Source organism: Xyrauchen texanus, chromosome 43 (genome assembly GCF_025860055.1).
Source record: "Xyrauchen texanus isolate HMW12.3.18 chromosome 43, RBS_HiC_50CHRs, whole genome shotgun sequence".
NCBI lineage: Eukaryota > Metazoa > Chordata > Actinopteri > Cypriniformes > Catostomidae > Xyrauchen > Xyrauchen texanus.
In genome coordinates, this window is record NC_068318.1 from 29,947,873 (window position 1) to 29,965,033 (window position 17,161).

At 36.3% G+C, this 17,161-nt stretch overlaps 1 protein-coding gene across 3 annotated transcripts in view; it reads left to right on the forward strand.

The window, feature by feature from the left end:
- The first annotated feature begins 482 nt into the window (after nt 1-482).
- Nucleotides 483-17,161, forward strand: part of LOC127635439 (cAMP-specific 3',5'-cyclic phosphodiesterase 4D-like) — a 146,487-nt gene continuing 129,808 nt past the window's right edge. For 2 of the 3 annotated variants that reach the window (XR_007969476.1, XM_052115490.1), the window contains exon 1: nt 483-809. Coding sequence is in view for 2 of the 3 variants with exons in the window: in XM_052115490.1 (XP_051971450.1) it covers nt 526-809 (284 nt within the window). In the remaining variant the exon portion in view is untranslated. The remainder of the gene's footprint in view (nt 810-17,161) is intronic. The other variant, XM_052115491.1, reaches the window with a different exon arrangement.

Below are 17,161 nucleotides of genomic sequence, written 5' to 3' on the forward strand. Positions count from 1 at the left end.
TGGCTCAAAGACAGATCAAATGAACAGATCAAATGAAAAGTGCAGATAAAATTGCCCCCTCCACCCTGCCTGCGGTACACGTCCTCTGATGTATTTACAAACAATGTTTTTGCACTCTACTGGGAGAGGCCGGTTTATTCAATAACCAGCGTAATGTGTTCTCAGCGTTGTCTGTTGGTACAGCTGACGGGTGAATCACCCTTCCATGTACACACAGCCCACTCCCCTCCCTAGCGCTTTCTAAACCCCCTGCAAACACACACACTGAGCACGCACTCACTCTATCCAGTATCTCTAACTGTGCCGGAGCACTGGATGGATTTTGCCGGAGGAGGGAAAGCATGAGCGAGGCTGAGCTGGATTGAGCTCTTGCAGCACTGTGGACGGTCTTGGAGGCACTTGTATATTCCAATATTTACATCTTGTCACCTTCCCAGTTGCCTTCTCCAGAACATTCTTGGGATTTTTTTTAACGGACTCAAGCAACAAGATTCTGAAACTTCCCAGGTTTGTGGTTTTCCAGAAATGGCGCAGCCGGGAAGCAGCCAGGACATGCTGGCGGTCCTCCCGAAACAGCTTCACCATGGGGACCATGTTGGCTTGAACGAGGACTTAGTGCGGATTCTGAGAGAAAACCTGCTTCAGCAGGAGCGACCACTTTGCCCAAGGGGCCAGAGGTCCCCGTCCTCTTTGTCCCCCAGGTTGTCTCCGACCACTCTGTCTCCGCGCAACTCACCCAGACTGCTACGCCGCATGCTGCTTAATAACAACATCCACAAGCAGCGGCGTTTCACGGTGGCACATACCTGGTAAGGGTCGCGATACTCTGATGTCTGTTACACTGCTTTTGATTGCCGCATCTTGCATGTTTGGATTCAAATGCAATGTTGATGTTGGTAAAACCCAAGATATGTTACATTACATAAAAAAAAAAAAGACAATTTATTTAGCAAATAACACTTGGCGTGTGTTCATTTTGGAATCTGGTTTCATCAAACACTGCTTGGTGGCATTTCATTGCAATGAGTTATTGCACTTTGCAAGCACTTTTTTTTTTCTAAATTTATTTGATGACAATATTCTTTTCTTTGTTGTTTTCTCCTCATTTTTTCTCTTTCCCGTGTTTGATCGAACATTTAACCTCAAGGGTAGGTTTGGAACAGCATGAGCGTGAGTAAATTATGACAGAATTATTATTTTAAGGTGAACAATCCCTTTAAATATGCCTGCAAGAAAAGGGTGCCAGTGATGGGTATGGTAATGGAAATTTTTGTGTTCCCTCAGGATCCTGTCTGATAATCAGATAATACAGTTGTTCTCTATGTACTGCACCCTCAGCAATGCAGGAGAGATACAGAAGCCCTAGTTAAAACAAGCTTAGGACTTCCCGCTCATATGAAGAAGAAGATTGTAAAACAAGACTCTGTTCTCTCAGTACATCTGATTGTGCCTAAAGGGACTTAGCGCGTGATCACAGAATCAATCATTTCCCCTCTCACTCACAGCGGCCCTTTAAAACTGTGTGTGTCTTCTGATACTCTATAAGATAGTGTTTGATGTTTAACTCAGAAGATGGAGGGCGGCCTTTAAAGGAGTGCTTCTCCTGAGAGAGCGAGTGAGCCTAAGGCGCAGGTTTCCCCTTTGCTCTAATTCAGAGGTTGAACTTGTGCTACTGTAACTTATTACGAACATTGATTGTCCTACTGCAGCTTTCCCTAACATACACACATCTGACATCTAGGCTCTGTTGATGGTACTTCTGGAAGTTTTCCATCCTTTTTTTAAATGTACTAAAATATTATTGTGTCAAGAGCCATGGTTTCAGAGATTGTACTCTCTGTTTTGGAGAATGAATGGGAAAAGTAGATTTGTCTATGTTTTGAAGTAAATGTGATTTGTGCTTTTCCTTGCAAAACATCCTGGGGTGTTTGGGTTTCCATGTTTCCATGTTTTATGGGGACTTTCCATAGACATAATGGTTTTTATACTGTACAAACTTTATATTCTATCCCCTAACCCTACCCCTAAACATAACTTTCTGCATTTTGACATTTCAAAAAACATAATTTAGTATGATTTATAAGCTGTTTTCCTCATGGCGAAACAGATTGTCCCCACAATGTCAAACATTTCGGGTTTTACTATCCTTATGGGGACATTTGTCCCCCACAAAGTGACACACACACACACACACACACACACACACACACACACACACACACACACACGCAGCACACACACACAGTTCACAAACAGACTGGTCATATTGCCTCTACTTTACAACCACTACCTGATTTTATCTCTGTCCTGATTAGTTGTAAAACCCTTGACCACTGACCACAACACAGCATACCAGCTCTTCAGGTTGAATAAAGCCTCAGTTTCAATAGGCTTGACCTCGGAATGTTATTTTGTGTGTGCATGTACATATTGACTGATAGTTAATCACATTTGCTTGTGGAACCACATTAAAGCTTTGGTAAGAAGGCATTTGGTTGGCATAGTCATCATGACTCAAGCAGGGTTGAGAAGACCCCACACATTGTGTGTAGTCATTGTTGAGGACGTTTGGCTCATGCTACATTCTGCTGACTATCTCATTCATTTGCATTATAAAGTCACACTTTAAATAGCTTAACCTGTGAACTAGTAACAGCAACTTACACCCAATTATCTAGCAATGGTAAAGCAACCACCTATGTAGAGCCATGCCCTGGCATTCCTTAGAAAATATACAAATCTTGCTACCATTACCTCCGCTAACTTTTTTAATGAAACCCATTGGGTGTTTCTCAACGATATGAACACAGAGAATGGACTTGCTTACTTATGAAGACCAGTCTTGCCAAGCTACCTTGGAAGAACAAAACCAATAGGACAGGAGGATATAGTATTCCTACTCTGTATTTGCGTTCTTGAGCATTGGAATTAAACTTCGGCTGTTGATCATGACATTGAACGAGTCCATGAGAACGTAAGAACACATAAGAATGCAAGTTGACAAACAGCCATCGTCTCTGCCAGGGTATAACCATTAATTGATGTCTATTTCAGTATAAAATCACTTATGTGCTATTGGCCGTGTTTGATTCGCTCTCAGATTGGCAATAAATCATGTTGACAGGTTTCCTGCGTGATACCATGATTTGGATATTCACTGTATCTTTCATGGATATTTGATTGACAGAGTGATTTGGGATGTTCTCTGTGTGTTTCTTACTTACCACTGCTGTATCACAGCTTATGTTTATAAAAGAGAAGATATGAAATAGAACTGTCCACGCTGATTGACAGAGTTGGTAGAGAGAGTGAAAAGATCTTAATGGCTGTACTATGTTATATATTATTTGTGTTTTTGTGGGCCCAGCTGAAAGCTCTATAAATGTGGATGTACTCCTATTTTGTGATTTAACTGGCCATGACAATATTTAGGTGTGCTCTTTGCTATAAATGTATATAAATGTAAATATAATACATTATTAATATACATTAATTAACACATACATGTATTCAATCAATAAATAAGATATATTTCATATAATATTTTTGTTACATATTTATTGTTAAATTGCATAATTTGTTCTATTTACAAATATTTACATGAATTTGTTGAACACATGCTAAAACCGGTACTGCATTTCTGTAACAGTGTCTTTAAATGAGCGTATGTTAACTAGAGAGGACTCGAATGGCTTTCCCTCATTAGTGTGATGCATGACTAGAATTAAACGTTTTTCTATTTTTGTTTTTTTTATCAACAACTGAGTGTAAAGAACAGAAAGGGTATTAAGAGACATTATAAAATGACAAATGGGTTGCGTGGATCTCGTCCTTGGACAACTTTTACTCTCAACATGCTGTGAAGGGATCTCGCTGCTGAACACTTCATGACTAAACTACACAATTACTGCTGAGTGAAATGTAAACATTTACCAGCCAGTTGACATATATATTCACTTTAGTCACATAGTGCGAAATTTGGTTGCAAATGCGAGTGATTTCCTATCATTGCAGTAGAGGGTTGCACACTGAGTGAAAGATCGATCTTGGGATTTATAAAGAATCGATATTGAGATCGTTCAAATGAAGATTGCGATGCCTATATGTGGCAGGGCGGAGGGCGGGGCCGGGTCGTGATCCTACACACCCGGTCCCGTATTAGGCTAATTATGCCTCCGTGAGGTTTAAAGGCTGACTGCAGAGGGCCGTGCAGGAGAGAGAGATCGTTAGCGGAGATTGTAGGATCACGACCCGACCCCGGCCTCCGCCCTGCCACACTATATTTTTATCCTCCCCTACAGTGCCCACTTGCATGTCAGTGTTACATTTTTAGAAACTGAAGTCGAATGAGTCAAAATAATTTTCTGTGGCAACTTATAGAATGACACAATTATATTTCATTAAAATAAACTGTAATATTCCATTGAAGTCAACATGAAACTGCATTCAAAACTATTTTACTTGCATAATGCATTTCCAATTGAAACAGGTACTTCAACAAGAAAAATGTTGGGTGCATCAGGAATAGAGCGCAACAGTGCCCGCCCACTTTTTCAGCCATTTTTGTTCTAGAAGTATTTTTCCCATTCTTTCAATCCTTCAGTAAAGAGTTTGAAGCCATGAACCAAACCAACAAGCTCCGAGGTGAATCACAACATAAACTTGTTACAAGAATGTGTACAAAACATCTTTAATGAGGGAATGAACTACAATCCCAAGAAGCATTGCGATTGATGTTATCAAATAATAAATTATGACAAAATTATAAAAAAAATTTTTTTAATAACATGCACTAATGAATCATTCACATAAACACCAGTAATTTGTAGGAAGAACGTAAATTGGGTTTCATGAAATCAGTTTCATGTTAACTAAATTCCATCTATATTTAGTTTTAATTTTCCACTTCCAATCCGAAAACTGTTTTCTGTAGAAGCACTAGACTAGTCAATAAATCCGTGAAATCATAAAAGCTCATAAAAGTTCATGTTTCTCTCTGCGGCAAAGTAAATCAGATAACAGATGAGTAGTCTATGCGATCCGGGCATCTCATTCAAGCCAGACTTTATATTAAAAAGCATTTGGCCTCTAATGGGCAAGAGTTTAGTTCATTTAGCCTGAGCTAAGCTGCCACAGAGGTGCTCAGGGAATGAGATAAGGAAGCATGCAATCTTATCTCTCTTAAATAGCCATGAGAGAAAGAGAGCGTGATGGTCTCTTTTAAGCTATCACGCTCCAACCTGCTTCATTTCAATATGAAAGTGGACAGCTGCATCCAGCGCCGTATCCCAACAGTCTGAATGGAGCCAACCCCTTCAGAATGGATCACATCATTCACTGCTTCCTTCTGGTGCTTGCTTGATAGCCAGCCTCATTGATATGCATCACATCAGTACTATCCAGAGAACACACTCGCTTTATTTGCTGTTACTTGAGTGCCAATGTGCATTTCGAGATAGGCCTCCACCATTACCATTGTGCTATTATTATTATTATAAGTATTTTATTCATTTATTTATGGCCCCTTTTCCACACTTGCTGCTGATGATATTTTCAGCATTTATTTCCTAGGCAACCGCATTTTCCAGGAAACCCTTCTTTCGCCTGAGGTACTTATAGTCGAGCACACTCAGTGCACTTTAATGGCCTGACCGTGGCCAGCTAGAAGAAGGATTGTAAATGCGTTTATGAAATAATTTGCCCTCAGTGATGTCATCAACACAGTCCTGCAAAAACTGTGAACTGGAGCAATGAGGGAAAACACCCTTGCAGCTGTGTGCTATGGCCAATATTGACTGTATGTTAAACGTGTGCAGCACTGCAGTGTTCTCATAATAATCACTATAAAAAGGTAATTTTTAGGTTTGATTTTTATAACTATAAACTAACCTTCTCAGAATGTTGCAGCATGGGGGATACAAGCAAATTTTGTCTATAACATTACATATCACAATATACAAATTGTTATGGAAAGTGATTCAAAAACTTAATGAAAGTTTCTTTTTAATCTAAAACGATATCCAAAGCAATAATAGACCTGTCATGCCAATTTCAATTTTCTTTACAATGTAAATGTTATTTGCATTACATTCATGATATTTTGGGTCTGAAGTGTGCTTGATTGTCCTAAAAATAATGTCACAATGCAAAAAATCATAATGGTCTTAATACACTTTATTTTCTTTATGCTTTTTTCCTTTTTTCTTTGAATTGGGGTAAAATAGGACCCGGAAATTTCATCTTGAGATTCAACCATAAAGTAAACATTTAACTGACTTTTGAAACCAATTATTTAAAGTATGTGCTAATATGAACACTCCCTTGGTTTGCCTTTCTTTTGGGAGAGACAAGCAGTATGATTGTATGACTTTTCCTGAAGAGAGCACACATGCTGTAATTGCATATGTGTATGTGTGTGTGTTCTGTAAACACATGACAGGGAAGCTTGGTGTGATTCATTCATGCTAAGCCAAACATCATGACGGAAAACAATTTTCCACACACATGTTAAAAGGCTTTCGCTCAGAATTAATTAGTTTTAATAGTGGAAAAATATCCATGACAGGTGTTTATCTTTGTGTGATGGGCAGCCCTAATTAGTCTCAAAACATGGTTTCATTTAAAATGAGACTTTATGTTGTGCTTTTCATTTGTAGTGTTTACTAAGGCAAGCATCTTCTAGTGTTAGCAGCTAAAACAAAAACATTACATTTTGACACGTAACACGTGCTTGTGCATCAGACGTGAATCAAATCTTAAAGCTTATCGAGGAGTGGCGTGCTATTACTTTTTCTGTTTGTGAGGTACTATACATACAATGTTGGCCAAAATCTTTGGCTACATTGAAGGAGGGACACAAACCATATACTACATAGGGACAAGAATATCATAGATATTCTGCAACCACCAAGCTACCTTTCAGAACCCCATAGCAACCGGAAAGCATAACAACCACTCACAACTATACAATTTTGACACCGAGTTTTGCAGAGGCAAGCACCACTCACATTTTCTTTTGAAAATTTAAAAATCTACATAACTTCTTCTTTATTTCTCTTTAATAGAATAAATCTCACAATAATATGACATTATCAAAAATGTTTGAAATATCAAATGTTTGTGAGATTTAAAGAAAATCATATTTTTAACAATTTAATTAATAAAATACATTTATAATTTTTACTACAAAGAAGTGCATTTCTGAAATATGAATTTGGAATTTCAAGGAATTTATTACGGATTTCTTGGATGAAAGGAGTGAATCACAGATCATTGTGAATTTCTACTAGTGAAAATGCAATTACAGATAAATATATATATTTATATATTTTTTAGTAGTTAAAATAAAATTTTTGATGCCAGAAATGTGATTTTTCCATGACCAATGATGTCATTTATTATATCATGAATGATGCACGGCATGTAGCCTACTCGTTTCCAGTAAAATCTCAGGTCAGTGATGAGCTTCCGGTATCGTATCCAGCTAATGCGAAAGTGTCAAGAGTTGTTGCAAACTACTCTTCTTTCTAAAATGAAATGACTGATCTCAACAAATGGGATTTTATTTAGTAAAAGTATACAAATTATCTCAGTAACAAGCTTCAAATGTGTTAATACAAATGATTTAAAGCTTGCAGAATCAGGCGAGCACTGCTATACCATTGTGTAAGGCTAAAAGTATTAACATCCAGTCATTTTAAAGCGATTTACAAGTGAAAAACACAACCAATTCATGTAAAAGAGAACACAATCACCTGAAGACGATGTGGGACAGTTGCTCCGTTGCTCAGCTCCATCTGCAGTGTGACGAAACATCACAGAGAACACTACACACAGTACTGATTTTATGTCAATTATTATATTTCCTCCTAGTCAAAGCATGAGATTACACATGACCAAAGCACTACTGAGAACAAAAATACTATTGAGGATTGATTCATTCATTTTTATTAATATAATCTGTAATATCACACCACAATATCCATAAATAACAATAATGATAAAGTAACACAATTGTCAGCAATTTGGTTACAATAAGGTTAACATTAGTCAACATGAACTAACAATGAACAATACTTTTACAGTATTTAGTAAGCTTGGTTCATGTTAATTTCAACATAAACAAATAGGTTTTAAAAATCAAAGGTTTTACATAACATTAGTTAATTCACTATGAACTACATGGACTAACAATGGACAATTGTATTATTATGAACTAATATTGACAAAGATGAATAAATACTTTAAAAATATATTGTTAATTGTCCATGAACCTAATGCTTTGACGAATGGAGCCTTACTGTAAAGTGTTACCACATAATTTAATCTATATTTATTGTGTTATTGTTAACTGCTGCTTTTTATTGCAAATAAAATGGTTATGGTTAAAGTAAGAGTCACTATGTTAAGAAATATATGATCATTCACTCCTGCATTTGCTGTGAAGCTGTCATCATGACTTTAATTATATTATAATATCACAGGGCTATACTTTATCTAGCAAAATGAATCAAGCCTGTGCTGGTCTATATCTTGTTGTGAATGTTCACCCTCATTGTGGTCATTTAAAATACACGTTGATAAACCCTTCTTCTTTTTACTGGATGGAGCAACAGCTCAGACAGAAGCACACATCTGTCTGTTCCATGCCTTCACTGTTGTCTCGGATTATGCTTTGTTGTGGTAGTTGCATAGTTCTGAGCACTAGGGGGATGCAGTCTTCAGCAGCAGTGAACAGATTTTCTCTGTACCAGTCATGACTGTTTACTGAAATGTTATCTTAGTTGATTCATGGTCAAATCCTGTACTGCATTTGTGTTGTTTTTTGCATACTTTCAAACCGAAGACCCAAAAAGAAATGTCCATTTGGTCAGTAAAGTTGTTGTGTTCTCCTGGTAGTTCTGTAAACGAATGGTTCCCTTCTGAAATTTCTACATTTTCAGCAGCATTATTTTCCACTCACCATGATCAAATGATGACATGACATGCTCGGAATGTGCCCCCTAATTCAGTCATGTTCATTCTGTAGCTTTACAGCGTGGAATATTAGGACATGAAAGTGAATTTGTATGCATCAGCAGAGGTGAAGTCGTGCGTAGGCTGTCTCTCTGGCTAAAGTGCACTGTTAAAAGCACATCGGACACAGGCGGTAATTTAAAAATGAGCCCAAAATAAATGGGACATGAGGCTGTCAATTTTTCACCCACTAATGTAGAAAAAGTAACACCAACAACTTTAATATCAAAGCTCGGATAATAAGATAGTGTCACTAAGTTAGATGCTTTATCATCAATCACCTATTACCTGAAGTTGAATATCAATAACTTGTGTTTTCTTAAGGTTGATTCATGGTAAGGTCATTCTACTTGTCTCTTGTTTCTCCATTACAGATTTTACACACTGTTTGCACTCCTTTACAACTAATTGCACGTTAGTTTGTTTTGCATAAGCAAGCAGCCTCGCCTCCATTTACTGTGAACATTGGGTAAATAAATAAGCCCACGCAAAGTGAGTGAACTTTTGAACTGCACAAAATGCTGTTTGTCTGGATAAACGGGATGTATTCCAACCCGAGTGTTTAACATTTGCTTCTAATTAGGGCTGCAACTAACGATTATAATTGATTAATCTAGCGATTATTAGAATGATTATTTGACTATTCGGCGATTATTGCAGCGATTATTGCAACGATTAATCATTCGGTCTTAAACGATTATTCAGCTTGTATTAAACGTGCTTACTAACAATAAAGAGGAAAAAAAATCATCTTTTAAAAATACCTCTAAATGACATTCACCGAATTAAAGGGAAAATATACTTTTTTATTTGAAATTCACTGCAAAAAAATCGCCCTGGTTACTTCCGTAACCTCCGTTCCCTGATGGAGGGAACGATACGTTGTGTCAATGAAGTGACACTAGGGGTCACTCTTGGGAGCCCGAGACACCTTTTGATCTTTTATAAAAGGCCAATGGGAATTGGCGAGTGCTATTGGATGCCACTCCCCCGAACATACGGATATAAAGGAGGGGCATGCATACCGCTCATTCAGGTTTTGTGCTGAGGAGCCAAGAGAGAAGGTCCCGGCCGTTTCAGGGTGTAGTCCAACGTTGTGGCAGGAGGGACACAACTTCTCATTCCCTCCATCAGTTGTCATTCCCAAGAGGAAGATACCATGGAGACCACACCCCATCCAGAGAGAGCACATGCAGAGCACCTACCCCAGTACAGGGCTTAGTTAGCACGTGTACTGAGCCTGCATAGAGTTTCTCCGCAAACTCGTCTGCCACAGGGCTAGGAGGAAATCATTCAGGGAACACATCTTGTGAACACTACTGGGAGTCAACAGCACACGTCTTCAGTTCAGTGGAGGGGAATGGCGCTATGCACAAGTGATACACCCGGCCAACTGTCCCAGACCTACCTGTTCGTTCCTGCTAAGACACGGGATGGCATCGATACTCATTCTCAAAAAATGGTATCGGAACATTCCTAGACTTAATTGTTGCTGATTTATTTAATAGTCAATGACATGATGTTAATTTTTCTTTTTTGTCCAGATCTACTACATTATTCAGAAATACTTGAAAATTAGGGCTGCACGATATTGGAAAAAACTGACATTGCGATATTTTGTTTTTTTGCGATATATATATTGCGATATGAAAAAATACAGGATGATTTCGCCAGATGACATGAATAGCTCTATTTGAGAAGAATTAATTATTCTAGAATGATTGGGGTGATTTTGTAGGGAACTGCATCTTCATGGAAAAGAAACTGAAAATGACTTTTTACTTTTTGATTTATTTTGGGTAGATTATTTTATTATAATAATTAATACACTGTTTAATTGGTTCCATTGTATTAATGTAATACTCCTCTATCAATTCACCCTAAAGTCAATGATCTAATAATGCATGTTGCTTACCCTAAAATAAAGGGGCTCATAGAAGGGATTCGGGAGATTACAGGAGGCTTTATCTCTGAATTACACTAAGGAAGTTTCATTATCACAATAATTAATGTGAATGACAAAATAAGTAATTAACATTTTATTATATTACAAATTAGATTACAAACCTCTTTTTTTTTCAAGAAATGTAAACAATAAATATCTTTCAATTTAAACCCTTTGGGGAAAAAAGTGCAGCTATACACCAACCCTGAGTGGTTTACAAAAATACAACATAAAATAAAATGTTTATAAAAGAAATAACTTAAAAAATAGTTGAGTGATTGTATTACATACCGCTTGTCAAGCGACCGGATCATGTTTTTATAACCCTCTTTGGTAAACGTGTTAATTGGTACCATGTCATTCGCAAGGTGAAATGTTACTGAATCTGTGATTATTTTTCTGCCGTTTGGAAACTTTCTCTTATGGTGTAACACTGGCAAAGGCATCTGAAATAGTTTTTTGCTTTAGACGTCATTTAGATCTGGCTTTGCACTCGACATACAAAGATTTGTGGTGCTGACTTAAATGATCAAACAAACTGGTCGTGTTTCCTCGTGTTGTGGCAATCTCGACAAAGTACCTGTTTTTGGTCAACATCATCCTGTCGGTAGACAAAATATTTCCATATAACTGACAATGCATTTCATTTTGCAACGAAATCCTCCATTTCTTTTGGCACAAGCAGAGCGCAAGCAGAGTCTGCATGTCAACAACGTGCAGCAATTAACTTTTATTTTTTTTAATTATATTAAAATCTGTGTATTTATGAACCCATAAATCAGAGTAAATTACGTAATATCACACAGATATAATGCTACATTTCCTATTGGAAAAAAAATATTGTAGACTAAATGTTTATCTTACTACATCGCACGTTCTGCGATGTGACTATTGCGGATGCGCACATCGCGATATCGAAGCTGAAACGATATATTGTGCAGCCCTACTGAAAATGCAATTAACACAAAACAATTGCTTGATTACACCTCTTCTGTGATGAAAATGTTTTCAATTACAGAGTTTTCAATCAATGCCACAGCAGATGAAAGTTGACTAAATATGACACATTTACATAATTAAGATGTTTGAGTAATGTGTGTTGTCACTGACAAATAAATACATTAAATAAATGTCTTTTTTATTATTAAAAATCTTAATTAAAAAATTTCATGAAATTTAATGTCTATTTAAAAGCTGAAATTCTTGTAAAAAGTAATGTTGGCATGAGTAGCGCAGAATAATCTTTTATTTTTATTTCTTAAAAAAATAACTAGAGAAGCAATTTTGTTTTAAAATAACAAGCATGCAGGCAGCCATTAGGTGTGTTCAACTTCATGCAGCGCTGCGCAAACCGAACGGCACTGGACTTGAAGCAGTGCATGTCGGTTAGAAATTTTGCCCGACATGAAACAGCGTCACCACCATTACATATGCAATCAAAGTAGGCCTACCGCAAGAGCGATTCGAGAGCAGCCGGCTGGCACAGCCTCTGCAGTTGCTCCAGAGGAGCTGCACAAGCTTTGAATGATGACAGCTCATTCATGATTTTCCAGACTCACAACATGACAACAGTTACATGTGTTTTTTATGGGCTGCTTTCACAATGGCATACTTCACATACTACTCTTACTACTTCTGTTATGTCAGTCTATGGCAGAAATAAGAGTAGTGTGGTAGTATGCCATTACCATGGTGTTTATTCTGACACCTCCAGTATGGCAAAAACTCTCACAAATCAGTGTTTTTATAACAGTACATCAGTACATGTTTATGTATCATGTTATATTATGTTTGTCATAGTAATATTTAGGGCTGCAACAATTAATTCGATAATGGAAATCGTCAACACTGAATTTCATTAACGATTAGTTGGATATTTTCAGTGAGCACGGAGAAGCTCCACCAGTGACATCACTTTACCAGCGTATGATTGACATTTATTGCTAGTTTCTTTTTATAATGTATAAATGTTATGAATTCAAAATTAGGCACGTATTTCGCAAAAATTTTTTTACCACATGCGAGTCTCCGTTAAACTTAACTGTGCAAGTGAGCGTGCGATTATTATGTATATATATATATATATATATATATATATATATATATATATATATATATATATATACTGATAAACCTGACAACTATGGAGGGCAAAATCTCTTTAAACAGCTTTTTCAGTGTCAATATATATATATATATATATATATATATATATATATATATATATATATATATATATATATATATAACTGTGCACGCTCACATATATATATATATATATATATATATATAATTATTAGTATTTTTTAGAAATTGAAAAATTTTTTTTTTTTAAAACCAACATAGACACAACGATTAAATATCTACGAACTTGACACAGGTGTTAAATAATTTAATTTTAAGAGATTTGGCCCTCCATAGATGTCAGGTTTGGTATCTGTAATTAAATTGTGGCTTATTTGCTGTTGTAAATGCATCTGTTTATTTATTTACACATTACATTAAGCTTAAAAGTTTCAACCACACAAATGAGAGAAGTACAATCATTGATTGTACAATTTTAAAACCTGTATATTAAACTGGACACAACTTCACTGTTACTAGAAGATTGCAGATATGTCAGTTGAGTTGTGTTCAGTGTTTAGTTTTTTCACAATGGAGTTACTGTAAACACATCTATTGCACAGAGTAAACATTTGAATACAGTACATTGCCAAGATACCTTCTGACGTTAAAGTGACTCTCTTGCTATCGTACAGATTGTAAGATCAACCCTCTAAACAAGCAAATATTTGCGAACACATGGCACAGTGTGTCATCTAAAAATGTGTTAAAGCTTTGACAGTCTTTGAACTCTTTTGAAACTTTGAAGTTTTGTATGAAAACAAATTTGCTATTTATCAAATTATATTTGCTATTATCATAACTAATGTGACAGGACCAAAGTGTGTTATTTTAGACAAGTTCCAGCCCAAATCTGCTTTACGTATTAAAAGATTTACTGCCTCATTTATGATAACTTGGTGCAAGGTTTACTGTTACATTGTGGTTAGTATGCTAAAATTGATTTAATATTCCGCAGCTGAGCTTTGATCTAAATTGCTCGCAGCATCTGGCTAGATACATCTGACATTGCATGAGCTCTATAAAGTCGTTAAATACACTTAACTGCCTGTTTTCTGACGCAAGTAGAGACCAATATCCACCAGCCCTCATTACAAAGCTTGGAATAATACTCAAGTAGGGACAGAGTGAATAAAGTGCACAGTCTTGCACAGTTAAAAGATGTTTGCGATTAGTTGTGGGCTCATAACTTTTTATGAGACACCTTAGAAAAGGATAGTGAAATTAAATGAAGCCCAAACTGTTCTCGGTTTCTAGCTTTGGAATAAGTAATTTGTCCATCCACTGTAATCAGTGTGATTTTGGTCAGTTTCTAACCCTGCTCCTGGATGCTGAGAGGTTAATACCACGTTCCAGCCATGTTAAAATACACAATATAATACAAACTATGAAGCAAAATGCTTGTTCCCCTTGCTAATGTTTTTATTACTTTGCCAGGCCAATAAGTAAAATAAATATTGTGGGGAAAAAAGGATTTAAAATTTTGTTAAAATATAGTAAAAAATGTTGTCTGCTGGAAAGATTGCACTTCATAAATTTGTTTTGTACAGGGCTGTAAAATGCAACAGTGTTGTTTGCATTAAAAATGATGCAGTACAATGTCTGTTATTTCCACCTATGAGGAGCGACAGCGGATGAGTTGTCACAGTCACGGTAATGTTCCTATTATGCTGCACGGAGGTTGTGCGGTCGTAAAGTCTGTGAGCATCTATTTGCCTGATTAGTGGTCAATGAGTGTTTTTTTTACAAAATTATATTAAAAATAATTAAGAAATGTATTCATTTATTTACACATCAAAAAATATATTTACATCAAAAAACTCATTAAATATGACATGGTATCAAAATTGTTTTAGTAGTAGTAGATAAATTATAGTAGTAAATAAAAAAGTTATAAATTATAAAAAAAAATAACAATATAATTATTTCAACCTTTCTCTTCAGTGTGCTAATAAATTGTAATTTATGCTAATGAATATTTTAGCTAGCTAGCAAAAGTGCTAACGCCAAATAAAACAAATAAAAATAAGCGAATAATATTTTAGATAAAATATGTGTCCTTAATATTTATATTATATAGTTCATGTTTCATAAAAGCAGAAAGACACTTGTGGCCATGCTATTTTATATATCAAAGAACATTTTATGTACCATAAATTTGAAAAAAAGTCTCCTTTTGGTATTTTGGTTGAGTGATAATTAAATGTATTTTTCTACCCACAAAATATCATACTGAAGCTTTGTTTTGTGATATAGTCCAGTGATTACACAATACGTCAATAGTAAATTGTTTTCTTGCAAAGACTGATGCCAAATATGTGTTTTCACTGTCATATTAGTTTTGACATCTGCTCGGTCACTCTGGTAGGAAATATTCTGCTGTGCTTGGCACTTTCCTTGCTTCTGAATGTCCTGGCCCATTACAATCTTCCAGGCCCCCTTTGGTACATTATTGCCCACGTAGCGTAAAAATCTGATTTTTTTTTAATTGGCCATGGCACAGTATGGAAGGGCTATTAATGCTCAACAATTCATGTCTGTAGTCATTTCAATCCACTCACACAGCTCTTTGTTTCTCTAGTGCTGTCATGCAAGGACGGATTAACCCCGCCCCTGCAGCCAGTGTTAGGAGAGAGAGAGGAAATGTGTGAGGGCATTACTGAAAGCATCCAGAATGCCTAGACTCGGAATGACGCAAGCAGGGCCGACCAATGACGTGGGGATTGAGATAGTTGTCTGTGCTAGCCAAACATTCTGCATCTGCTTCCACTTTCACATCAGCATTTTTTAACCCAGCACCGCGTTAGTTAGCGTTTATTTTTCTACATGCTAAAAAAATCAAACGTCGTCACTCAACACTATCAGACGCAGTGTTTTGTCTTTAACTCACCCGCATATTCATGTTTAAAGTGTGAAATGAGTGGTTTATTTATTTGATATGCCACCACGAGCGTTCAGCCTAAAATAATAAAGAGTTGACAGCCTGCAGGTGAATGTAATCTTTACATTACATTCATTTTTTTTTTGTTGTTTTTTATAAAATTCATATATGGGTAAATTAATGGTGCCTGAAAAGGCAAGCATCACTGTTACTATTGCTCATTCTAAACCTAGCATTAAACTTTTCAGAATAATTTTCAAAGTGATCAGACTTACAGTTTTTGCCTGGCAAATGATAAAATGTCTCGGTTACTGATGTAACCTCCGTTTCATCGACGTTGTGTCGATGAGTTGACACTAGGGGTCACTCATGTGGAGCCTTGACTCAAATGATCAAAAAAAAGGAGCGTCACTCCTTTTATACCAGTATGTCTGGGGAGTGGCATGCAAATTCCACACACCAATTTCCATTGGCCTTTTCTCAAGATCAGAGATGTCTGGGCTCCGCAGGAGCGACCCCTAGTGTCAACTCATCGACACAACGTCGAGTGAGTGACAGATAGGGAACTGGCAAAATAATTTTGATAGATTTCTGGGTGTTTCTTCAAATTTGGGCAATTTCATTTACGGGCGGATGAGCTTTATAAAAATTATAAAGCTTAAAATCTTTTTACTAGGCCCTCATCATTTATTTTTGGTACTATGTAAAAACGTTTTACAGTCACTGACCCAGACTTTCAGTATTAAACTATGAAAATTCATTATAAAAATATAATTATTACATGTTTAAAACTAAGGTGATCTGAACAAATAGTGAAATATACAGAAATCATTTCAATATTTATTATGTGAAAATTATTACAATCAATTTTTTGACTGTCCCTCATTCATGGGCCATGACGTCAGTGAAGAGCATGTTTGAAATGAAATATGAGACGAATGTGTGAAGAAAACAAAGAAAAATCAAGGTTAATATCACTTACCTGTGCATGCACCATTCACATTTTTCTTTTTCAGAAATACTATATTTTGTCAATACTAAAGCATTAAACAGAGAATGTATTATAGTTGTTAAACAGTTTTATTAGTTTGCATGTTCTCCCCGTGTCTGCGTGGGTTCTCTCCGGGTACTCTGGCTTCCTCCCACCATCCAAAAGACATGCAGGCTAGGTTAATTGGTGTCTCCAAAAAAATTGC